Genomic DNA, 27,457 nt, shown 5'->3' with positions numbered 1-27,457 from the left:
AATCATCTAACACTTTAAATTTCTACTACATTTTTTTTCAATTTGTGACCATGTGAGAAGTGCAGTGTCCTTATGTAATGTGTAAGGAGCACAGGCTATTTTGACTACCACTCTGATCCAACGTTGTAGAATTGCAACATAGACATACAAAGCTCTAAATCAAATTTGATGAGTGTTTTCCAAAATAACTAAATATGTACATGTTCTAGACATTGTAATAAACACAAAAAAAAAATATCTAAGGAATTTTACTTTAATCCTGGCAAATCCAGTCATGCAAAAAAAGGAGATGAGCTCAGCGGGAAGTTGGCAGGTAGAGTGAGTTCATGGCCAGATGACCGAACCTATAAACACTTATTCTATCCAATAGCATTGTGAGGACAAACATTAGGACCCATTAACTATTTAAATGTGGTCTTGAGAAAAAAAAAATAATTTGCAGGCATTTTTTTAGAATTGTTAAAAGTGATGTGGTAAATTTGCAACAGTGGGTCTTACAGGGTTAATTCCTCGCTCTGAGTGTGGCATTATTGCTCTGTATATATGTACATTTCTTGTATTTTTGTTTTGTTTTTGTTGATATTATTATTATCATTATTATTATTATTATATTATTAGTAGTAGTGGTATTTCTGCATATTCTGAACTTTGAATGGGAGCAGCTGTAACAAACAATTTCCCCTCAGGGATAATAAAGTATTTCTGATTCTGATAGAGAAAACTTGTGAAGCTTGAGATGAGAGAGTGTCTGGGTCTCCGTTCCAGAAAGAGGTAATTGACTCTGTGAACCTAGCCTGCTCACTGGCAGGTTTCTTCAACAAACTGAGTTTGTATCTGACTCCTCCCCTCCTGCTGATCTTGAAGCATGAAGCATTTTATGTTAGAAATGTACAGTATGGGTCCCCAGCATTAAGAAACTGCTGGATGCTAACTTGCATATGTTGGGCAATTTACATAATTAGCATTATTAGCATTAATTAGCATAATCACCTATATGGGCAATATTTCAGCAACTGCTTGGCCGATTTGGACAATATTGGAGTGGTTTTGGGCGTTACTGAGGATGCTGAATCCATTTCTGATATTTTCAAAATTCAAAATGGCAGTTTAAACCAAAAGTGGCCATATTTCAACTCCCAGTGGGCCGATTTTGATGAATTTTGAGTTGATTTTGAGGTTATTTATATGCTTAATACATTGGACCTGCATTTCAGAATCAAGAGAGCACAATGTCATTGGTGTGAATGTTGAGACGTAATATTTCTTCAAATTTCTTTCGGTCTGCTCGCTTTTTTTGGCTGCGCAACTTTGTGTCATTGCTGCTGTGGTTACTGCGTCAGGCAGAATACTGGCTTGATGGAAAGACCGACAAAACAGAGCTTTTTATATTTGGATCATATCATCTCAATGCAAGTAAGTTGGGTTAAGGATCGGGCTAAATTCCTGAGAGTGCTATGGGAAAGCTCTCACCCACTCACCACAGAGACTACTACCCTCGCCATATCATAAATGGCCAGGTGGCGGATGGAAAGGTGAATGTGCAAGATGCATTGAAGATCGGGCAGGAAATGAGCACACTGTTCTCTTTATCGCTTCCTGGGGGATTTCATGCACCCATCTCAAATAAGGTGGTGACAATGAAATTCAAGACAAAAGGAGTGAAGGTTAATGGAAAGATCATGTGTGACCTTGAGGCGTTGTTTGCTCGGCTGCTGGTGGTGGGGAGCAAGAGAAGAGTGGAGCTCTCTACCCTCTTTAACTACGAGCTCGGCCCGGTCCCTACATCCATCATCGATGAGTATGGATGCTTCAGAATGGGTAACAAGTCTGTGATTGTCTTGGAATCCTTGTTCCCAATCCCCACCCACCAGATGTTGTACTCATTGATGCATCGCAGCTCATCTACCACATGGTGTGGCCATCGTCAGGCACTGTGGCTGACCTCGCAGCCAGCATGGGACGCTGGCTTGATCGCTACATCACCTAAACATTTGTTATCTTTGACCAGTATGAGCAAGTTTTTGCCAAAGAACACGAGAGGCAGAGAAGAGCCGGGGAGAGCTCAACCGATTACCAACTCTCACTGACAATCCCCCTACCTAGCCGCGATATACTGATGAAGAACAAGACAAACAAGCGTAGGCTAGGCGAGCTCCTGTGCATACACAACATAGGAGATCACATCGAGATGGTCAGCAGAGCAGACAGTATTGTCACTCATGACGAGGCTGACATCTCCCTCATCTCATACATGTTGGATGCAGCCAGGCGTGGTGCTAAAACTGTCCACATTCTCAGCAAGATGACAAGAATGTAGAGTCTGAAGAAGAAGATGAAGACAGAGCAGACGATGACGTTGATGATGAAGATATGGTTATATAGTGCAGAGTAGCAGAAGTGCAAGGCACTCTTGCTTGATGAAAGTTTTCTAGTTGTAACACCTTGTGTAACTAGTGCATATAGAGTTTTCTGCTCTGATAATTTTGGGTATACTTGTGTTTTAAAACCTGTTCCAGGACTCTTGTGTTCTACCTGTAACTTGTATTATACAAGTCCTTTCTTGTATTATTTAGCCATAATCATAGTATTCTAGTTTGATATGGTACTTGCCTTTGTTACCTCCAATGTCACCTCAGAGTGTAATGTTATGTGAAATAAAATGTACATATTCTGCATCACTTGGATAATTGTGTTCATAAATATCCTACAATTTATATTTATAGATTCAGCGTCCTGTGAAACTTCTAAATTGACTCAAAACTCACCAAAATCGGTCCATCGGGAGTTGAAATGTAGCCACTTTTGGTTTAAACTGCCATTTTGAATTTTGAAAATGTCAGAAATGGATTCAGCATCCTCAATGACCCCTCAAACCACTCCAATATTTTCCAAATTCGGCTAAGCAGTTGCTGAAATATTGCCCATATAGGTGATTATGCTAATTAATGCTAATTATGCAAATTGCCCAACATATGCAAGTTAGCATCCAGCAGTTTCTTAATGCTGGGGACCTATACTGTACATTTCTAACATAAAACTTTGGTGTACTCAACATTTCTGGGTTCACATTCCTGGCAAGTAGACTATAAAATCAGAACACATTTATTTGCAGAAGTTTCCATCTTTAGAAACATCAAAATCTCCTTTAGATAATAGTTTGTTACCCAAGGACTATCTTTAAAATGACACTTTGATGATCAATCTGTCATCAATGCAAGGACATAGATAGTGATCTCTGGACATTGTGGAATTCTCCTCAGCTAAGAATGACATCTATACATTGTCCTTTATAACACTATGACTGAACACAAAGACAGCTGTCAGGCAGACAACCTGTTCATGTGTACTCAAACATTTACTGCATCAGTATTGTTTGTAGTTATCATAGTAACCGTGCGTCACCTCCAGTTTGTCCCGTTGTTTATCCTGTTTTCCTGTTTACACTAAACGGCTGCTGCAGCACTATACCTTCTACATTGTGTGATTCATGTGTGTCGTCATCCTTTACTGGCGTGGTGGCAGTGCTTCCCGAACGTAGGTGGTGTCTATCCAAGATTGAAACTGTGAACTCTTTTGAAAACTGGCGCCAGAACCTGCTGTACACACTGTCACTTGATGGTGAGTTTGCCCCGTTCCTGCTCAACGGTGCAGAATGGGAGAAGAAATCCAAGACATCCCATTGCCGTGGATTTACAGATGACGCCGACCCGGTTCCAGCTGTCCAACGTCGCACTAAAGAACGTAAGGCGGCCATGCTAGAACTCATGCTGGGACAGATCGCTAATTACTGTCCTGTCATCTCTCGTCACAGCATTGTCAGACACTCCACGTCCATTGACAGCATATGGCAAGCTATTCGCCTACATTACGGCTTTCAGTGCACTGGGGCCCACTTCATTGACTTTGCAGCTATCAAGGATTTATATCAACGCCTGATGGCCTTTACTGACGACAACTTACTGCGTAAGGATTCCGGCATCAGTCACATGGGAGACGCTGTGACTGAGGATGAGGAGTTAACGCCCTCACTTGAGAACTTTGTTGTCCTCATGTAGCTTCGCCTCATACACACTGATCTGCCGAAGCTCGTCAAACAAAGGTATGGCACTGAACTGCGGTCCCACACATTGGCATCCATTAAACTAGAAATCTCACAAGCCCTTGATTCACTACTGGATGAGTTGCAGGCCTCAGAGGATGCCCGAGCTATGCGTGCAGCTGTTTCTGAGCTCCCCAGGTCAAAGCAAACCCTACCTGCCTGTCCGAGGAGGTCATGTCCCCTGTGCAAATGTGCTGGCAGGCCTGATAATCACTTCCTTAGCAGATGCACGTTCCTGCCCCCCCAAGACAGGATGTTCATGGCTAAAACACGCCAAGTGATGGGTGAGCAGGTTGAGACTGATGATGAGGTGGTTGAGTGCATTAGTGAGGAGACAGCACCATCTAGTGGCGTGAAACGTGTACTTATCAAACAGTCCCCCTACTTGGATGCATTCCATGGTCACTGTCCTGTGCGTCTCACCGTTGACAGTGGGCCTACAGGCAACATTATGAAGGCCTCATGCGCAACTAGGCTGGGCGTTACCATCACAGGAAGTACGCAGTCTGCGTTCCAGGCAGATGGGTCAACCGTTTTGAAGGTTGTGGGAGAGACACGGACCCACTTCCATAGAGGCGGCCACAGCCTCTACTTCGAGGGTCTTGTAGTTGAATATCTCGACTCTGACATCCTGGCTGGAATTCCCTTCATGGATAAGAATGAAGTCTCCATCAGACCAGCCAAACACCAAATATGCTTGGGTGAGGATACCTACAGCTATGGCACCCTCCAGACACCAATGGACAGGCACGCTGTGCGACGTGCACACGTACTCCGTCCCCTGGATAAATATAGTGTGTGGCCAGGGGAGTACATTGAGCTCGAGCTGCTGCCTGAACTGTGTGATGTGGACTGTGAACTGGCTATTGAACCTCACGTGGACCTCTCGTGTGACCAGTCAGGCACACGCCAGTGGCCTACTCCTACCTTGCTGCGGGGTGTATCAGGAAAGATCCGTGTCCCAAATCTCACTGGCGAGCCACAGCTGGTTCAGAAGAGCGACCATCTATGCCGTGTCCGTGCGACATATGTCCCTTCACTCAGTGACGCCGCTGCGCCAGCCAACCCCCCCAAGCTGGCCGTGACAACCAAATCAGCCTTGTCCTCTGGCCCTGTCACTCTTGACCCTGATGACGTCATGCCACCTGACATCAGGGATAAGTTCCGCGCCCTACACAGAGAGTTTGACAGCGTGTTCGATCCCCACTTTAAAGGATACAATGGCACCGTGGGCCCATTCCAGGCCAGGGTGAACATGGGACCTGTCCTACCCCCACAATGCAAGGGGAGGGTCCCACAGCACTCCAGGGGTCAGCTGCAAGAGCTCCAGGCTCAGTTTGACGTGTTGGAGGGCATGGGTGTTTTCAGGAAGCCCAAGGATGTCGATATCACAGTGGAATATGTCAATCCTTCATTCCTCATCAAGAAACCTGGCGGTAGTTTTCACCTTGTCACAGCATTCGTAGATGTCGGTCGGTACAGTAAACTCCAATCCTCCCTGATGCCTGATGTTGACTCCACCTTGCGCCTCATAGCCCAATCGAAGTACATCATCGCCACAGACCTAACCAAAGCCTTTTACCAGATCCCTTTGTCCAGAGACTCATGGAAGTACTGTTGGGTCGTCACGCCCTTCAAGGGTGTCCGTGTGTACGTGCGGAGTGCTATGGGCATGCCAGGGTCCGAGATGGCACTGGAGGAGTTGACCTGTATTGGAGCGCGGACACTCTCGAGGACTTGCTAACTGTCTGGAGGCGTGTTCTTTCTGCCCTACAATGCTGTGATCTGAACCTATCCGCAACCAAGACCACTGTTGCCCCTGTACAGACCTCTATCCTGGGCTGGGTCTGGCGCCAGGGAACAATCCGGGCCAGCCCTCACCGCATCTCTGCGTGCCCCCCACCTAAGACTGTGATGGGCTTGCGGTCATTCATTGGCGCATACAAAGTGTTGGCTCGCGTACTGAGGAACTGCGCCGCAGTGCTGGCCCCATTGGACGACGCGGTGGCCGGGCGTGAGTCGAAGGACGCGATCCTGTGGTCGGACGAGCTGCATAGCGCCTTCAACTCTGCTCAGAAAGCGCTATCCTCAGCGCGTGCTATCACACTTCCACGGCCTGCCGACCAGCTGTGGATTGTAACTGATGGTGCTGTCAGGGAACTGGGCCTAGGTGCTCTGCTGTATATCACCTGCAAGGACACTGTGAGGGGCGCGGGCTACTTCAGCGCGAAGTTGCGCCAGAACCAGAGCTCCTGGCTGCCGTACAACGTGTCTCCAGCGGCTGCCACCACTGCGGAAAGCCCCTGTGTTTGTGGCTGACCAGTCTACGTGTGACCCGCCGGAAGTTGTCGGCTCCTCGTTTGCCGCTGATGTGTTCAGGCGGGACCGCGAGCTCATTATGGTTGTCCGGGAGTGTGTCACATCGTTCACACTGTCTTGTCTCATTGACGACGAATGTAAAGAGACTCTCAGGGACGCCCTGACCCGCTTATGTGTGGGCCTGTGCCCTCTCAATGGCCCCTTTGCTGTAGTCAGGACTGACCCTGCCCATGGTTTTGCTGCTTTGGCGGGGGACACGGGCCTTGCCGCTCACAGGTTCGTTGTTGAAGTGGGGAATGCCAAGAATGTCAGCATGAACCCGGTGGCGGAGAAAGCCATTCAGGAGATCCAGGGGGAGATTTTGCGTCTCAAGCCTAACTGTAGGGCTGTTACTCCCCTGTTACTCTCTGTCGCCACGGCCGACCTGAACAGTCGCCGGCCCGGTGACCTGGTGTACCTGTACGGCGATAGGAACAAGTCGAGAGCACGTGACAGGTACCTTGTCTCAAGCGTGGACGGGTCATGGTGCAATATCCAGAAGTTCACGGGGACTCAACTCTGTCGTACCTCCTACAGGGTTAGGTTGGGTGACTGTTACAAGGTGGAGGGTCCTGATTTGGCCTCTGGAGCTCTCCCGGAGGACCTTGCGTCTGATGAGGATGTGGACAACCCTGCCCTACGCTGCCCTGATATCCTGTTTTCCTGTTTACACTAAATGGCTGCTGCCGCACTATACCTTCTGCATTGTGTGATTCATGTGTGTCATCTTCCTTTACTGGCGCTGTACATTACGGTAGATATCACTGTTAAGGAAAAAATAATAATTTTAAGTTGTAGCGGTTTGATCAAATTTAAAGCAATTATCCACATCAAACCCCAGAAAGGACACGTGTTCAAAACACACATACCCCTAAATGCATTTCTTAAATACAAAACACAGTGGTAAACAACAGCAGAGCAGGTGAAATAAGCACACAATTTCAGTAAATTCAACCCCACCACCAATTCAAGTTTGTAAGTAGTTATATTCGACAAACAAAAGGAAAAAATCAAAGTTACGCCAGGTTCAGACAGGACGCCTAAGCGCCGCAAAGCGCCGCGCTCAGAAATTCTCACCTGAGCCACAGCCCTTCATTTGTCATTGGCAAATGACGACAACTGGCTCATGAGTCGTTTTAGGTTGCCGAGGCCAGTGTTACTGGAGCTGTGCGCAGAGCTGCGACCGGCCCTAGAACGAAACAGAGCCAGGAGCCAGGGGTTGTCCGTGCCCACACAGGTGCTGACCACTCTGGGGTTTCTGGCAACAGGAGCCTTCCAGAGGGAACTGGCCGACCGGTCAGGAGTGCACCAGTCCACTCTGAGCCGAGCCTTGCCATACCAGCTGTTCTGGGACGGGATCATAAGAATGTCATCCAGGTACATCAAATTCCCATACAATGCTGTTGAACAGGCCAACATTAAAGCGCAATTTGCAGCAAGAGCCGGTTTCCCTAATGTAATCGGAGCTATTGACTACACACATGTTGCTATAAAAGCGCCATCACAGGATGAATTTGTTTTTGTCAACAGGAAACATTTTCATTCAATTAATGTTCAAATAATATGTGATGCGCAAATGCAGCTCACCAACATCGTGGCAAGGTGGCCTTGTTCAACGCATGACTCGTTCATTCTTACCAATAGCATGGTTGGTAACAGGCTGGAGGCTGGCACGGTGCGCGATGGGTGGCTTCTCAGTGAGTAAATAATGTATCCCTTTAATTGCGCCCCGAATGTAAACCAGCACAATGCCCATTTGGGCCCGTGCATTCAAAAGATGTGCATTGGTTTTCCCTAGTGAAAATAGAGCAGCAGAGCTATCTAACAAGCCCTTTATTGTCTCCTTGTGTTCAGTATTTGTGTCAATAAATGCGTGCGTACAGTTAATATAAGTGCGATCAGTCCTGTCAATCCTTGTAATGAAGTTGTTTTGTCCTTCTGTTTGTTTCCCACTGACGGTAGCATATGCATATATATATATATATATATGTATATATATATCTATGCATAAATTTTAGTTTTTTTTTCCAGTGAGTGTGCGCTGCTCTGACCCCACAGCGTTCACTGCCTCACACACACGCTCCCACTCACATTTCTTTTTTTTGGTGTTTATCCCTGATGAAAGGCTACCAAATAATACAGATCTTCATGTCTCGACTTCATTTAATAGTGTTTCGAGCTCAGACTCGGTGAAGTTGCGCTTCTTCCCTTTACTCATGGTGTAAATCTGATGGTGCAGAGAGGGGAATCCCCGGTGCAGGCCCTATTTAAGTTAATTTGCATATTTAAATAGGGGCGTGGACAGGGAGGAGTTTAGCACTTCTACATGTGCGCTCAATTCCACGTTGATTGGGATGTACAAAGGAAAAGTGCTTGGATCCATGCGTACGCACACTTTGATACATCTGATTTTTTTTTGTGCGTATGACAGTTTCTGGATTCTAGCGTACGCCATGTTTCAGTAGGAAATCCACGCAAGTCTTAGTACATGAGGCCCCAGATGATGGTGCTAGATTAAAAGTGAAAGAATCACTAAACTTATTACAATTCATCTTAGGGAAACAGATGTCAACCGCCTTTTATCACAATCTATCCAATAGTTGCTGAGATATGTCAGTCTTGACCAAAGTGGAAGACCAACTAAAAGATTGGTCACATTACCATACCTTAGGCCATGCTGCTAGCCTCAAAAAATTAAATGTGTTTATGAAGAGTTAAACTTTCGTCAGAAAGGAGAATAAAGGCAAGTACTTGGAGCAGAGTGCTGTGTGCACTCAAGAAAAATATAACTTTCATAGTATATCAAAGTAGCCGCCAGCCAGAGGAAACAAGTCTGCTTTTCAGCTTGCAACCAAAGCTTGAGGAACACTCCTGTGAATACTTTGCTATACTTCGATATATATACAGTATATATATATGAAAAAACTGAGGCAAATCTGGTATCTGAACCAAAATTGACCTGAATAATATATATATACATGTACACACACACACATTTTATAAATTTTATTGAGGTCAATTTCGGTTCAGATACCAGATTTGCCTCATCTGGCTCATGAATAGTAATTCAGAGTCTAAAATGGGTAGGTAATTTTTTTTCCCAGAGGGTCATACTGACTTACAAAATGCAAGTACAGGGCCACAAATTGGACAATTCCATCAAAACATTAAACACATAGAAATTATGCTAATTTAATTCTCAGTACCAAATGCAGCACTGAATGAAGAAAAGATCAGGCTTATATGAAAGGAACTTGGGGCAGGATCAAGAAATAAAACTCAATAGTGACACGACGGCCGTTGCAGCCGTTAGGGTAACTGCAGCCATCAGCCAAGCCAGTGAGGGAGCGTGCATGAACTCTTCACAGCAGTGCAGCTGATGCCTTATCCCCTACACACACGAAGCAGCTGGCTCGCTGTGTGTAGCGACGCACAAGCGCGGCGATTTACCGTCACGGTTGATGCAGTCTGAAAGGCAAAAGCAAAAGCAAAGACAGCATACTGGGGGACAGAGATATCGTCTCTGATACGGGATTGCTGTGTGTAAGCGGCTAATGTTGCTACACAGACACAAACAAACCGTTAGCCTGTGGCTACAGCCAGCTGCTAATGTCACCTCCCGGATAACAGGTCGGGCTTTCGGTCCCATATATAAAGGAACATATTTCTAACTATTCGGTTTCAGACTAAAGGACCGTGGAAAACGTGCAGTCTGTAACTATTCAGTGTTACACAGCGGTGGACTAAGTTACATGTTTGCAGCTAACGCTACTTTGCACGTTAGGTCACTCCGAGTCCTCGTGATCTCATATGAATTTCAAATCAAGGTCTAAACATGACCTGTAATGTTTTCTTACCTGGTTACTAGGAAGTGAGCCATGTCAGCAAAGTTGAAGCTGCCTCCATGAGTCGAACGCGTATCTGATGTGTATTTGGGTGCCAGCCCGGCTTTGGTCGTAATTTCGTTTTGACTCACGACATGCCGCTGATAAAACCTTCTTTTTCTTCCTAGTATGACTTTTTAGTGGACTTTGTGTGATGGTGGGTCGTTTGCTGGCCGTAGCAGAATCCATTACTACCCAAACACTAGTTTGGGTCCACCGTGCTTGTCTTCTTATTGTATCCAAGGACGCACATTCAGCGTCATCTGACGTCACGTCCGCAAGACTGCGCGGGAAATTCGGACCACGAATTGCAGTACATTATGCAGCACACAGCCTGTTCAAGGCAATGGAGAGATATGTGGGTGGGCTCATTCTTTTTGGTTTTGAACGCTTCATCACCCATTAGCATTAAAAAACTTAAAATGCATGTTTATTTTTTCACAGATCCTGCCCCAAGTTCCTTTAACTATTCATGAACAAACATTTGGTCTTATACTTCATGTTTGAGACCACATTAACTCATTTTTCTGTTTAACATATGAAACTGTAACTAACCTATGAGAATGAATTATGACTGGTACATATTTATGAATGGCAAAATGAATAGCAATGCCTACAGCAATTAATCGGTCTGAAGTTGAAATGCACAGTACAAAGGACAGGTGCTCATCAGTCAGTCATCATCTGTAATGTGATTTCTTGAAGTTCAATTATGTCTCCATCTTGACAACTGCTGAAGGACGTTACATTAAATGCAACCGCTACTGTAACTTGTCGCATGAGGTGAGTAAGCAAAGTGAACTTGAGGTCTATTGTCAATCGAAATGTAGACAGCGCCCTCTGTTGGAATCAAGCTAAATAGCAATGCAGACTCACTGTAATTATTTGCCCCGAGATTCATTGACCCTATTATCTTTAAGGATTTCGCGGGCTGGATTGAGATGCTCTGCGGGCAGTATTTTGCCCATGTGTGGTCTAGAAACTACTGCCAAGTGTAGTTGAAGGTCTTTCAACAAATTTTCACACAATCCTACACGTCAGCTGTTTATCAACTAATGTAAATCACATTTTTAATGGTCATCAGTTGATTGGTTGAATGAATCCTGACCTGAGACTTTCAAGTTTACAGTGTGGACTCTCAAGTCCAGCAGACAGCAGTTTCACTTCTGAATCATGCAGGTTGTTGTCACTCAGGTCCAGCTTCCTCAGGCTACAGGACTGGGAGCTGAGAATTGAAGAAAGAGCTTTGCAGCTTCTCTCTGATAGGTTACAGCCCCTTAGTCTGGAGAGACAGTAAAAAAACAAGTAGGAAAATTTATTTCCGGACTTAAAGATAGCACTGTATATATGAGTGAATAATTCCAACTTACAGAGCTTTCTCTGATGCTTTTACCACTGGCAGAAGCCTCAACAGAGTTTCCTCTGAAGCAGAGTATTTCTTCAGGTCAAACACATCCAGATGTTTTTCTGATGACAATAAGATGAAGACCAGAGCTGACCACTGAGCAGGAGACAGTTTATCTGTACAGAGTTTCCCTGAAATCAGGGACTGTTGGATCTTCTCCACTAGAGAACGATCATTCAGTTCATTCAGACAGTGGAACAGATTGATGCCTCTCTCTGCAGCGTGACCCTCTTCAATCTTCTTCTTGATGTACTGGACTGTTTCCTGATTGGTCTGTGAGCTACTTCCTGTCTTTGTCAGCAGACCTCTTAGGAGATTCTGATTGGTCTCCAGTGAAAGACCCAGGAGGAAGCGGAGGAACAAGTCCAGGTGTCCATTTTGACACTGCAAGGCTTTGTCCACAGCATTCTGGTAGAAGTGTGTCTCTGCACTTTCATCTTTTCTTCTTTCAGACTTCCGGGAGGTTGCTTGTTCTTCTGACATCAGACTGACTCCAGAGTTGATGAATGTCAGATGGACATGAAGAGCAGCCAGAAACTCCTGAACACTTAGATGGACAAAGCAGAACACCTTGTCCTGGTACAGTCCTCTCTCCTCCCTAAAGATCTGTGTGAACACTCCTGAGTACACTGAGGCTGCTCTGATATCGATGCCACACTCTGTCAGGTCTGATTCATAGAAGATCAGATTGCCTTTCTGCAGCTGATCAAAAGCCAGTTTTCCCAGAGACACAATCATCTTCCTGCTCTCTGGATTCCAGTGTAGATCTGTCTCAGTTCGTCCATCATACTTGACAGACTTCACTTTGGCCTGAACCACCAGGAAATGGATGTACATCTCAGTCAGGGTCTTGGGCAGCTCTCCTCCCTCTCTGGTCTTCAATATATCCTCCAGAACTGTAGCAGTGATCCAGCAGAAGACTGGGATGTGGCACATGATGTGCAGGCTTCGAGATGTCTTGATGTGGGAGATGATCCTGCCAGCCTGCTTTTTCTTTCTGAATCTCTTCTTGAAGTACTCCTCCTTCTGTGGGTCAGTGAACCCTCTGACCTCTGTCACCATGTCAACACACTCAGGAGGAATCTGATTGGCTGCTGCAGGTCGTGTGGTTATCCAGAGGCGAGCAGAGGGAAGCAGTTTCCCCCTGATGAGGTTTGTCAGCAGCACATCCACTGAGGCAGACTCTGTTACATCTGTCAGGATCTCAGTGTTGTGGAAGTCCAGAGGAAGTCGAAACTCATCCAGACCGTCAAAGATGAACACAACCTCAGGCTTGTCGAAGCTGTAGGTTCCTGCTTCTTTAGTTTCAGTGAAGAAGTGATGAACAAGTTCTACCAAACTGTGCTTTTTCTCTTTTAGCACATTCAGCTCTCTGAAAGTCAATGGAAATGTGAACTGTATGTCCTGGTTGGCTTTGTCTTCAGCCCAGTCCAGAGTGAACTTCTGTGTTAAGACTGTTTTCCCGATGCCAGCAACTCCCTTAGTCATCACTGTTCTGATTGGTTCATCTCTTCCAGCTGAGGCTTTAAAGATGTCTTCTTGTCTGACTGTTGTTTCTGGTTCGTCTGGTTTCCTGGATGCTGTTTCAATCTGTCTGACCTCATGTTCATCATTGACCTCTGCAGTCCCTCCCTCTGTGATGTAGAGCTCTGTGTAGATCTGATTCAGAAGGGTTGGGTTTCCTGTTTTAGCGATCCCCTCAAACACATGCTGGAACTTCTTCTTCAGGTTAGATTTTAGTTTAAGCTGACAATCTCCAGAGTGACTTTCTGAAAGAATACACAATAATTAAGATCAACAAGGTTAGGTTAAACAAAGGGGACCCAAACACAGACACACAGGCAGGTTAGTAATTCAAATGAAAAGCAAGCTTTAATAACTTAAAACTGAAAATACAAATCCAAAATCCAAAAATGTTGCATCTAAGCCAGATGACAAAACAGGAGAAATCCAAGAAACAAGTGCAAAACAAAGTATAAACCAAAAAAGCAAAGTACAAACCAAAAGACAAAGAACAAAATTAGAAATAAGAGGAGAATTCAGGAACCAAAAACTGGAAACACACGACGGAAAGATGGGACAGGGAGACACAGGAACACACGGGCAAAATAAAACAGACTGACAAAGAAAGAGGGGAAGGAAAGGACTTGGTGCATTGGTGCATTCCATTGCAAGTTGGAAGTCAGAATTTCAGCGTTCCAATGCATTTGCTCCAGAAACATGCTCGCTATAAACAGGTCTTTGAATGGAAAGTCTGCGAACTTCACAGCAACTACAGCAACTGATTTAACAGTTAAGGGCACTTAAAAAAAGATCAACTGAATGGACATGAAAATGACAGGTACAAAGTTGTATTTACTGCACGTTTCACAAACAAACAGTAAAAAGTGATGAAGGGATAAAAAGTAATTGTTCACTTATGGAGCTAAATCGGGTCAAATGTTTTGTATTTGAAAAAGTAAAATTTGAAACTGAAATTTCAAGTTTTGATCTTGAATTTTGAAAAATACATCAACGTATTCAAAATAAAAATAAATGTACAAAAAGTTTTTTCAGGTTAAAAATAATTATGATCAACTCTGGTAATTCTTTTGAATAAATCATTTATTTTCATTTTTCACTTTCATATGTTTTGATATTTGGGATCCTATTTCTTTCAGTTGCATGTTTTATCTTTTCAGATTCAGATCTTAGTTTTTTTACAGTTTCAAATCTTTTTTTCAGTTTCAGATCTTTCTTTTTCAGTTTCAGATCTTTCTTTTTCAGTTTCAGACTTTTGACCCTGATCTAGCGTGGGGGGCGTGGCATCAACTGAGAGGGGTGTGGAATCATGACAGGCAGCTTAACCAAAAGGCTACAGACCTTCCCCTATCATGTTGCCTTCAGGGAACATAGGATCAAAGGGGTGCTTAAGTAATAGAACGCAGTTGAGGAGCGACAAAGAGTGCGAAAACCGAGAAAGGGAGGAAAAGAAAAGCAAAACATGACACGTGAGGACAGGACTTCAAAATAAAACAGGAAATAACATAACCAAAGTTCAAACATGACACAATATGACAATTTTTTAATTTCCTATTATAAAGTCTCGTCTATATCTTGTCTATTTAGCATCTGTAGAGAAATGTTCTTACTGCTCTGCAGAGAGTCAGCCAGCTCCTCCTGCTTCATTCTCCTCAGGAAGTGGAGCGTGATCTTCAGAAATGCCTCTCTGCTGTTCCTTCTCTGCTCTTCATCCTCACGATCCAAAACCTCCTCATCCTCCATTGGACTCTGAAAACATTCTGACTTATCTGAAGTCAGATCCGTCTTGATCTTCTTTAGTTCAGTCTTCACAAAAGTGACAATGTCCTCTTCCAGCAGCTGAAAAAAAAATATTATATGACACAGCCAAATAAACCATGGAAAAAAATATCAGATCCATGCTGGATGGACTGACAATCTACTTGTCTAATAGAAACTATTGGGAACAGAAAATATGTTAAAGTAGTTGTTGTACATGTACAGACCGTAAATATAGAGTCCAGGTGTGTTTGATCCGGCTGGGAAGACTGATCACTGGAAACCTTTGAGCTCTCCTGGTCGACTCTGTGGAGGTTTCAAGAAGAATTAGCTCATGTTATACTGTATCTGTCCACACAGAGACAAACACAAGGTAAAGGTCCTTTTAGTTAAAGTGTTGATTACAATACTAAATCAGATAGTTTCCCCTCACATTAAAGTGTCAGTTGTATTGTTGATAGCACTGTGAATCAACAGTCCAGATTACATTCCTGTGCAGCCTTCAAGAGCATACTTCTTTTGGCTACAGGCACAGGTGTTGTTCATAGAAGTTGGTATGGCTGTTTCTTTCATACATGTCTGACATGTATTTTTTTTCTTTGCTGCTTCAACACCAAACATATTTTAGCCTTGGTAGAGGTGTGCATTGTCTCCTCTTTGAGTATCAGTATAGTATAGTTATCTATAACACCTTTCTCTAAATAGACAGATATCTTCACAGAGGCAGAACTCCAGCCTGAACGTCGAACGTCGTGACACAACTGTCAGTGTTAAACATTACTTTTGTGAATCCATCAGCAGCATCAGCAAGAAACCAAGTGTGTGTTTCCTCAAAATTCCTCTGATAGTTCATTCCGTGTTTTAGGGCAGCTGATCACAGTCTGGCTGTTAACACTGACACGTCTATTTTGTGACATTACTGAAAACGTTACTTTGATGGAGGAACCTGAGCCGATCTGCGGGATTGGGGCCAATATGGCCATTGTTTCACTGATCGGGATCGGCAATTTTGAACGTGGACCCAAGCCCGATTACTTTTACGTCAGCTGTCATAAACACCGTAGCACAATTTGTGGCAGAACGCAGACGCACACATAACGTTACTCTGGCAAAGCTGTGGATAAATGTGTGCAGTGTGGAAATATTCTAAATTAGAAAGCGAAAGCAGTCCAACGGCTACATGTAACATCTGCAATACGACCGTTTCGCGAGGGGGTAACAAAAGAGCTGCATTTAATACTACAAATTTAATACGGCACATAAAAAACAAACACTCAAAGGAATACAACGAGTTCACTCAAGCAATACAGGCAAAGGCACCGAAACAAACACTCACGGATACTTTTTAAAAGGAAGGAGAAATGTCCTTGAGACAGCGACATGGCCAAAAATATTACAGGGAAGGTCATTGACTTCATCGCTCTGGATAACCAGCCCATCTCCCTGGTAGAGGATCAGGGTTTAGTTACTGACTTTGTTTACTTGGTTGTTTTTGTTAAAAAAACAAATGAAAACCAATGGGATATGCAGAATAAGAGAGCCATATAAAAGTATTTACTTTGTTTCAACAAAAACCCCCATTCTTAACCCTCTAGGCGCCAGAGTTTATTTAGGAAAATATTCCGTTTGGATTTTAAGATGTCAGGCCTGGACTAGGAAGGAGGACTCATGAGCAGATTTAGAGCAATTTGAGCAGGCTTTAATTGTGAAATTTGATTTCTTCACTTGAACTCTTAAACAAGGTGACAAATAAATAGGCTTTAATCACAATCTTATCTGCAGGCTGAGAAAACAAGAAACAAGACTACAACTAACTTGAGGCAAAACGACCTCAAAGAAAAGGAATAATGAAACAGAAAATCACTCCTGAGGAGGCAAAGAAAAGGGCTGAGAACTAAACTACTCTGGCACATATGGCTATAAAAAACTTGTAACAAAACCAAAAAACATCACTCCAATCGGAGGAAAAGGAAAAGGCTATAAACTAAAACTACTCTTTCGACTGACTATGAAAACGAATGAATCAAAAGAGGCACTCCACCGGAGGCAAACAAAAGGCTATGAACTTGTCTAGAAACACACTGAAAACAATTTACCAAAAAAGTCACTCACTTAAGAGGATGAGTACAAAAAATACAAACTTGGAATCGTGGCTTGAACAAGGCTGTGGACGAGAGCTGGGGTGCGTGACAAACACAACACTCTGGCACAGAACAAAGGGAGACACAGACTTTGGCTGTGTCCAAATTCAGGGGCTGCAGCCTTCAAGGACGTGGCCTTTGCGGCCCACGGAGGCCGGGTCCTTCGGAGAGACCTTGAAGGCCGCGTCCACCGTTGTTAAATGGGACGGTCCAGCCTTCGGAGCATTTCCTGGTTGCGTCACCAGGTGTTCATGCATTAAAGTCTGTTTTGGTTCAAATCTATCAAACGTGTACATTTATTTGTGTGTGTACAATGTGTCAAATCTAAATTGAATTATCAACATTACAAAATAAACATTAACCCATTGGTGAATAACAACTATATTTACCATAGCAGTACCAGCGTCACGTATTTTAACTGAAAGTTGAAATTTGGAGGTTTTATAGTCCCTTGAAGTTTAACATATCTGGCGTTGGATGTTCAAATGAGTAAAAACCGAGTATAAACCCATTACTTAAATTTGAATGTCATGTCTGCGCCACTTGATGTCGCCATTTTCTCTTGCTTCCTCTTCTGTTTCGGGACTGAGCAGCGGTGCGCAAAGGATCTTGGGATATGTGAGGCCGCGAAGGATAGTAGCGGTGCGTCGTCCTAAACGAGGGTGGGGAAGGCTGCATTTTGTGGGCTGCATGTGGAGCAGCCTTCGAATTTGGACAGCCTTCGCGCAGCGTTGTGACGTAATTGGCCTTCAAATGCGCCCTTCGTGGGCTGCAGCCCCTGAATTTGGACACAGCCTATAAGACACATCAGGTGAGGGAACACAGGTGGAAACAATTAGGGATTAGGGGAGACATCAGACTGGTGGCACATGAGGAAGGGCAAGTGACCTGAAACGAGAGGAGAGTTACTTTTCAAAATAAAACATAATGACCTAAAGTTTGTGATGGGAGTAAATTTACTCATCTAATTTGCATATTGTGACGTCACCAGGTGGCAGCCATATTGGATTACGTAACTTTCAGTAAAACTGATTTTTGAACATATTTACACACAAAAAAAATGTATATTATCATCTCATCCTCAAAATAAAGGAACAGGAGTTTGATTGGAGTAAATTTACTAATCTAATTTGTATATCACCAGGTAAAATTCATTAAAACGGAATTCTGAACATATTTACACAGTAGATTTTTTTCAAATATTCCCAGCCATCACCATCAATTACAGCCCTATTTTGATGACCCCCTCTGCCACCCCCACGTCCCCTCCTTGCCCGATTTCTCCCATGACCATGGCGGAGAAAACTCTCACCGTGATCAGTGTGTGTTGCTTGTGTGTCAGTTAGAGATGCACCGGTCAATCGGCCGCCGATTAAAAACGCCGGTTTTCTATCCAATCGGCCCAATCGGTCACCGGCTGGTCACTGTCGTAATTTCCGGTTTTTGGCCGGTCACGCTGATACGCATGCGCAGCAGCTCAACGCGGACAGATGAACCAAAGCAGCCGAAAAGATGTCGTTGATCTGGACATATTTTACCGTGTGCCAGGACGAACCGAAACAGGCTATTTGTAATGGTTGTAAGTCTAAAGTAAGCCGTGGAGGATCAACGCCTAAGACGTTTGGAACAACGAACTTAATACGCCACTTGGAAAAGAAGCACCCGGGCTTGTTTAGCAAATATAAAGAAGACACGGCTGCTAAGAGGGATGTACCTGAGTCACAGCAACTACAACAACACCCCACCATCGCTCCTATGTTCGACACGAGTGTTGAGAAGTCTAAAGCCACCACTCGAAAAATAATGGAGTTCATGGCACTGGACGACCAGCCGTTCAGCGTAGTGCAGGATAAAGGCTTCGTCAACCGGATAAAACACTTGAGTCCACGGTACAAATTACCAAGTAGGTGATACTTTTCTGATAAAGCGCTGCCAGAGTTGTTTGAGAATGTTTCAAGCCATATACGCAAGCTACTCGACGCCACCAAATCTCCTATCAGTTTCACGACGGACATTTGGACTTCTAACGTGAGCTTAATGTCAATGTTGAGTCTGACCGCTCAGTGGCTGGATGATGAATTTGAGCTACATCAAGTCCTGCTACACTGTGAAGAAAGCCCCGGTTCCCACACTGCGGACAATTTACGAGCCAAATTTGAAAAAATGTTGGCGGAGTGGAACATCGACAAGAAGAGGGTTCATGTCGTGTTGCGTGACAACGCTCGGAATATGACCAAGGCACTGGATGATGGCAACTTCCCCAGTCTCCCGTGCATGGCACATACACTCCAGTTAGCGGTGAATGAGGGACTGCGATCTCAACGCGCCATCACCGACGCCGTGGCAACAGGCAGGAGCCTAGTCACGCACTTCAAACACTCATCGCTAGCCTACTCGAAACTCCACGTTATCCAGGCGGAGTTGGGTCAACCCAAGAAGCGCTTGCAACAAGATGTTCCCACACGATGGAACAGCACGTTTTATATGTTGCAGTCGCTGTTGGAACAAAAACGCGCCCTGGGCTTATACGCAACAGAACACGAGCTGCCGACCATATTCACCACACACCAGTGGGATTTAATTGAGAATGTGTTGAGCATCCTTCAACCTTTTGAGGAACTCACAAAGACAATTAGCTCCTCGTCAGCCACCGCCGCAGCCGTCATCCCTGAAATCACTGCACTTAAGCGCCTTTTGGGGAGAGCAGCAGACACCGACCGTGGTGTGGGCACTGCCAAGGCCACGCTGTTGGAAGCGGTCCAGAGACGGTTTGCAGACATCGAGAAGAATCCACTGTACGCTGTGGCCACTGCTATGGATCCTAGGCAAGTAACAACTTACTACTAACGATGTTTATTAGCCCAGTAGAAAAGAATAGAAAGCCTTTATTGTCTTTATACAGGTACAATGACATTTAAGCTTTCCCATAAAGTACACGCAAAAATAAAAATAGATAAACACAGAAACATATGTACAATGAGGTAAAAAGGAGAGGGGGGGCTACTATAAACTACTATTACTACTACTAATCTTAAATCAATAAGCATTTGTCCATAAGCTTTTGATTCATGTTTGCATGGATTTATCAAAACATAAAATTTGTGTTGCCATTTTAGTGCCTGCTTATGTATGTACAGAGTGCACAATATTTATGTATTGTCTGGCTAATGTGGCCGTGTAATAAAAATAAAATTCCTTTTGTCTGTTGATACAGATACAAAACTTGCTACTTCTCAGCAGAAGCAAAAAATGAAGTGAAAAGGGTACTTATGAACATGCTGGACAGAGTGGACACCAGTGCCAGCAGACCCACACCTGATCAGCCTCCTGAGGAACCTGCCATCGCACCTCCAACCAAAAGGGCAAGCCTACTGCTTTCTGTGCATGATGAGATACTGATGGAGAATGCTAGCAATGAGGAGGAACACCTGCTGGGCCGCCCTGCATCTGCTCAGTTACAGCGTTACCTCTCAGAGTTGCCCATCAAGAGATCTGAGGATGAAACTGTAAATGATGTACTGAAATACTGGCATGAAAACAAAACACACTACCCTGCACTCGCCCCGCTAGCCCAAGCCTACCTCTCTGCTCCATGTACAAGCATTGATAGTGAGCGCTTGTTTAGCTTGGCTAGTAATGTCATTGATGAGAAAAGAAACAGGCTTTCTGGGGAGAAGGCAGAAATGCTTCTGTTTGTGAAGAAGAACCTGCCATTGATGGTTAAGTGATTGCACTGGGAGTGGTACAGAGCACTTTGTTCACAACTGAAAGCTACCTGTTTATTTCAAAAATTTTTTATTTCATTTTATTTTTTTATTTAGAGATGTCAAGAGAGGTCAAATGCAAATGTTAAAAATATGTTATGAGAACCAGTTTCAATTGACAAGAACATGTAATGCACTTTATTTTATCCTAGGCCTATATGTAATCCTGCACTTTTATTTTGAAATGTGAAAAGAAATCAAAGGCCTAAAATGTGATGTGTTTACTTAGAGAACCAGTTTTCAAGTACGTATGGTGCACTTTATCTTTTGTTTGTATTAATATTTTAGTTTTTTCCTATATTATTTGAACTGACTGTTTGAATATAAGTTAAGTGATTGACCTGTAAACTGGACTGAATGTTATGGTCAGTGTTCAAAATAAATCTGCTCAGGGGGCACTGTTGAAACTCACTATTTCTTATTTTTGATGTTTTATTCTCAAGCCAAGCAAATATGGTGTCTATTGTATGATTATAATGATTTCTTAGATAGAAAATCGGTATCGGAAAAAACGGTTTTGACAGGTCAGACCCCCTCTAAAACCGGAAATCGGTATCGGCCAAGAATTTTGCAATCGGTGCATCTCTAGTGTCAGTGTGTGCAGCTGCAGCATCATCAGAGTCACTCGTCTCTGATGAGCGATCGTCATCAGAGGGCAAATTGTCCCCTTCTGAATCGCGATCAGCAAAGATCTGTGCAAGCACCTCATCCGCACTGTAAAGTCCTCTGGGCATTTTGTTTTTTATTACAAAAATCACCATCTGTCTCTGTATCTGTCCAACACGCTCCTGCCACTGCTCCGCTGCTCTCTCCTCTCCCGATCTGCCGCTCAGCCGCCGCTCTGACAGCTGGTGTCGGATTTCAAACTTTTTTTTCTCAGATATTTTGCATAGAAACACACCCACAAATGACGTCAGGATTGAAGCTGAATCTAGTGGCCATCTAGTGGTAGCAAGCAGTAACAGCACAAGGCAATAGATTTAAAGATATGGGCTGTTTTATTCAGCAATGTTGCCTGTCGCAATAATGTGACTCTGGCGCCTAGAGGGTTAATGCAGCTGTATTATCTAGGAAAATATTAGTTAGTGCTAAGTATCAGATCGGGACTCGGTATCGGCAGATACTAAATATTAAATGACTCGGATCCGGATCGGGGTAAAAAAAAAACCTGACTGGGACATCCCTAGTATAATTGAAGTGAAGTGAAGAAGATCAATGCTGAAACAAACATACAGGTTAGATAAATAGCAGTTAAAACACAGATCAGTGATATTTTAATGTTATTAACAGCTTACCTTTTAGCAGCGAGGGCTTCTTCCCCTTTAAAATCAATGAAATGATCAATTGACTGGTCACTCTTGAAGGACACACAGCTGGGCTCAGGTCCAGGTTCAGCAGAGGCTGGTCTCGCATACATACTGTTTGAGAGAATAACCACCAGGGATAGAAATTCTCCTTTTAATCGTGAGACACAGAAGCTGCTGGAAAAACTAGCAGCTATCAACAAGAAAAGGATCAACACACCAGAGTTCAATAAAATGTGAAGCTGCGGCACTGTGGCCAAAAGATCTCAATGACAGAGAGAGATGTGCAATTATTCAGAAAGGACCTGTTCGGGGAGTGGCTATGGCGCAGAGCTGATCGGTCGCATTTTTGAGCTCTCCGTAGGAATTGGCTAAATTTAATTATCCTGAGTTAAAAGCGAACACACTCCTTCATCAAACTGAAGTTAAGTGTATCTGTAATCTAAGACATGTCGACCAAACAACCTAAAACCACCTCGGGCCATCAGAAAAAGGCTCAGAATAAGACAGACCGACTCGAGGAAAAAGGGGAGGATGCTAGCATGCTAACCACCGATGTGCAAACTCCTGGAGCAGCGGGGATCTTAGAGGCAATTGCAGCCCTGAAAAAAACGACTTCGGCTCCAAATTTGACGGAGTTCTGACTGCAATAACTGAGATCAAGTCGGACTTTAAAGATTTTTCAGGGAGACTGGAACAAGCAGAGGATCGTATTGGTGACATAGAGGATGATATTGCTGGTGAGAAAACCAAAATAGCGATACTGGAGAAGCAGGTGTCTGAGCTCACCTCTAAGGTGGATGACCTGGAAAACAGGAGCCGTCGTTCAAATCTCAGACTGGTGAATCTCACAGAGAAAGTTGAAAAGGGCAATGCAGCTGCTTTTCTGGAAAAGTGGCTACCCGACGTCTTGGGATCCAAGACCTTCCCTGCCTCGCTGGTTATCGAAAGAGCACATAGACTACCAGGTGCGCCACAATCCTCTGTTCCGCGAGTCATGATAATGAAGTTTTTAAACTTCGGTGACAAGATCCAAGTCATGCAAGCGGCTAGAAGGAAGGGCAAGATCATGTATGAAGGCCACCATGTCATGTTTTTTCAAGACATCTCCACTGAGCTGCACAAGAAAAGAAAGGGCTTCGACGGTGTGAAACAATGACTACGGGACCTGAAGATAGACTACGGCATCATTTACCCCGCTAAACTCAGGCTGTTCCACGAAGGGAAACCTTGTGTGTTTGCTGATCCTGCAGGTGTGGAGTCGTTCATCAAAGAACTGGAAACCTAGCGGGCTGGCCACGGCTAGCGGGATTAAACTGGGATGACCACTGTCAGTGACTGAACTTTTCAACGGCAGCAGACGGCGTGAACATTCAGCTGATCTATGTTTTGCATCTACTAAGGAAAGGTACTGTCTGTTTCATGCACGCGGTAACAATGCTTTCTTAGGCTGAACCTGATTGTCACTATACGCTGACGTGGTTTTAATCCCACAAACCAGACAGATACGCATATAGCCTACATATATTTTATTCACTTATTGCATTAAGCCGATTGTGAGTGGGGGGGTTTGTTTATTGTGTGATTCGTCAGGCTCTTATAGCAGGTGTAGCGGACCCTTGGCGTCAATAAATGAGGCGGAGAGATTCGAACGGGTGCTTAAATTTTATTATCTGCTGTAGCACCGTGAAAACTATGAAAGAGAAATACAGAAAAAAAAGAAAGATTAGATTAAATACATAAACATTTAATTTACAATTTCCAAACCCTCATTCAATAGAAAAATAAAGATACATTTATTGGAAAACGTTTAAAATCATTATTAACTCGATCGACCATGTCAAAACAGTATTGGCGGCATCCCTCAAAATAAATAAATAAGTAGTAGCCCAAAATTCGAGTCCACATACCTCGTTCCACTATACCAAGGGAGCTAATTGTTTGTTATATTGAAGGTGCCGTCTGGAAAACCATCCTCCTAATAACAATAAAACAAACTTAAAACAGACCGCAGCAACCTTATCAACATAAGATGGTACATGATTGCATTACGTGGTTAAAGGCAAACTTACTCGGAGAACCATGCATAATCCAAACAAAGAGACTGCAGCACAGATGCCGCACCAACCCAGCAGAGACAAAGGGGAAAGGTGATGGAGATGCACACAGGTGAGGATACGCACAGGTGGAGCTTATGGGGCTCATAGTCTCCTCCTTTTTATACCTTGCTACCCTCACCAAGACTGGCCATTAGATGGCAGTCCACGGTCATTTACTGGCTCAACAGACACAACACAGAGAGAGGCTGAGGTGACAGCCTAAAACAATTTACTGTTATTCACAGCAGGTGATTTCAATTGCACTTTAGACCCTAAATTGGACCGGTCAACTGGGGTGGACTTCTCTCATATACAAAGTAGGAAGAAGCTGTTACAGTATGTAAAGGATTTGAACTTGTGTGACCCCTGGAGGAGATTAAACTCAGAGCCCAAGGGGTAGTTAAAGGCACTCCTAGATGGAGATTTCATCCCAGATGGCTTTCCGATTCGAATTTCCTGCAATTTTTTAGAGGCACAAATTGAGTCGTTCTTAATTACAAATACAGATGAGACCTCTGCTATTGTCAGATGGGAGGCCTTTAAGGCGTACATCAGAGGCATGATCATATCTTTTTTTTTTTAAACGTGTTCATTGTTTTTTCACAAAAGGGTAAACAACCATTTACAGCAGGGTGAACATTCATATGGCTGGTCCTGTAATTTGTAGTTCAAATAAAGTTATTTGACCAACCATATTCATACTTAACTAACGAAAATACACAAATGTGTCTAAATTAAACAGAAATTGTGCTTGCAGAATACCCCCCACCCCTCAATCACTGTATAAACGAAATTCTCAGCATGTCAAACTGAGTACAAGTGGTTATCAAGGAAAAAGGTAGCTACAGGCAAACAAACAAAACAAGGATTCCTTGTACCCTCTGCATTACGATACAAATTTCCTCTAACACTGTTTTAAGTTAACAAAGAACATACCATTAAAAATAAACGAACACAACACCAACATGTAAACCAATGATGTCAAATTGCCAAAAAAAAGAGAACAAAGAAAAAAAAAAGCGAGAGAGTGTTTTGGTATTTGGATGTCAGACGTATCATGTTGGTTATGTTTACGAAGCAAAGGCACTTAGGCACTTAGGCACATGGGGCAAAGGCAAACAGAAGGCTCACTACAATAATACAATGATGTTAACATGAGCAAGGTAAATTTATATTTGGAAAACAGAAATAACTGGTAAATTATAAGATTATCAAACATTGCTAGTCATAAAAGTTTTAATTGGATTCCGATTTTTTGTAAATAACTCAGGCTTCTTGTTTAAATGATATCTGAGCTCTTCCAGATGTAATACACTGCTCAGTTCCCTAAGCCACATCTCAAAAGTGGGTACCGACTCTTTCCACATCTTAAGAATAGCCTTTTTTGCCAATACCATAATAAATAAAACTGCTTGAGATTGAAATTTATCAGCTTTATTAAGTGTGGCCCCCAAAACAGTTATTAGTGGATCTGGCTTCATAGACAGACAGAAAGTCAAATATTTTCTCCCAGAATGGCTGAATTTAAACTTCTTAGCTATTGCAAACAAGTAGGGGGACAGGGGACATCCCTGCCTTGTCCCACGATGTAACCTAAAAGGATCTGATACAGTCTGATTAGTAATTACTAAAGCCGCTGGTTTTGCATATAAGATTTTCACCCAATTCATAAAATTATCTCCAAATCCAAATTTCTCAAGGGTTGAAAACATATATGGCCACTCAATTTGGTCAAATGCTCTTTGAGCATCGAGCGAGATCAGACATGCCTCTGTGTCCTGTTTGTTATATATAATATTGAAAAGATGTCTTAAGTTGGATTGTATGTGTCTGTTTGGCATGAATCTGGTTTGATCATTGTGTATGATTGAACATATATGTTTTTTAAGTCTATTTGCCAAAACCTTACTCACTTTTTTAGTTTCAATGGGAATAAGGGACACTAGGCGATAAGAACCGACCTCCAGCTTATCCCTTCCTGGCTTTGGTATTAAAGCTGTATTTGCCTTGTATAATGTTGGTGGAAGTTCTGCTTGGAGTATGGAATGGTTGATCATGTGAAGCAATATGACACTGAGTGTCACACGGAATGCCTTGTAAAATTCAGCACTAAAACCATCTGGTCCCGCACATTTGTTATTAGGCAACTGAGTGATCATCTCATTTATCTCTTCCAATTTGATATCCCCTTCTAATAAATTCCTAGCCTCCTCACTTAACTTAGGAAGATCAGTGTTCGTCAGAAACGTATCTAATGCAGCAGCATTTATCTCTCCTTTCGATTTATATACTTTGTAAAATTCAACAGAATGATTATTTAAAGCTTTGGCTTGAAATAGAACCATCTTTTGATCGGATCCTATGTATAGCTCGTGTCGCCTGTAATTTTCTAATTTGCCGGGCAACTAATTTGTGGGGTTTGTCTGTCAATTCGAAATGTTTTTGCTTAACCTGATGAAGTACTTTGATTGTCTTAAAAAGAATTGAATTATATTCACTTTCAAAGGAACTTGGGGCAGGATCAAGAAATAAGACTCAATAGTGACACGACGGACGTTGGTTCCATTAGGGTAACTGCAGCATGGAGCGGGACCACACATAAACTCTTCACAGCAGTGCAGCTGATGCCTTATCCCCTACACACACGAAGCAGCCGGGAAGCCAGCTCGCTGTGTGTAGCGACACACAAGCGCGGCAATTTACCGTTACGGTTGATGCAGTCTGAAAGGCACAGGCGAAAGCAAAGACAGCATATTGGGGGACAAATTTATCGTCTCTGATACGGGATTGCTGTGTGTAGCGGTGGACTAAGTTACATGTTTGTAGCTAACGCTACTTTGCACGTTAGGTCACTCCGAGTCCTCGGTGATCTCATATGATTTTCAAATCAAGCTCTAAACATGACCTGTAATGTTTTCTTACCTGGTTACTAGGAAATGAGCCATGTCAGCATATGTTTTCAGTCCCAAATCAAGTTGAAGCTGCCTCCATGAGTCAAATGCATATCCAATGTTTATTTGGGTGCCAGCCCGGCTTTGGTCATAATTTTGTTTCGACTCATGACATGCCGCTGATAAAACCTTTGTTTTCTTCTTAGTATGACTTTTTAGTGGACTTTGTGTGG

General features: G+C 43.4%; 1 protein-coding gene across 1 annotated transcript in view; it reads right to left on the bottom strand.

Annotated features, from left to right (window-relative positions):
• Window positions 1-27,457, bottom strand: part of LOC141004318 (protein NLRC3-like) — a 59,832-nt gene that overhangs the window by 29,850 nt on the left and 2,525 nt on the right. Inside the window, exons 3-7 of the mRNA XM_073475749.1 lie at window positions 22,226-22,348; window positions 15,253-15,331; window positions 14,878-15,106; window positions 11,712-13,515; window positions 11,450-11,623 (exon numbers count right to left, since the gene is read on the bottom strand). Of these exons, the coding sequence (XP_073331850.1) occupies window positions 11,450-11,623; window positions 11,712-13,515; window positions 14,878-15,106; window positions 15,253-15,331; window positions 22,226-22,348 (2,409 nt within the window). The remainder of the gene's footprint in view (window positions 1-11,449; window positions 11,624-11,711; window positions 13,516-14,877; window positions 15,107-15,252; window positions 15,332-22,225; window positions 22,349-27,457) is intronic.

The sequence above is a fragment of the Pagrus major genome, chromosome 11, assembly GCF_040436345.1.
Source record: "Pagrus major chromosome 11, Pma_NU_1.0".
In the NCBI taxonomy this organism is placed as follows: Eukaryota; Metazoa; Chordata; class Actinopteri; order Spariformes; family Sparidae; genus Pagrus; species Pagrus major.
The sequence above is the reverse complement of the archived record's forward strand: the minus strand, read 5'-3'. Positions and strand labels throughout refer to the sequence as shown.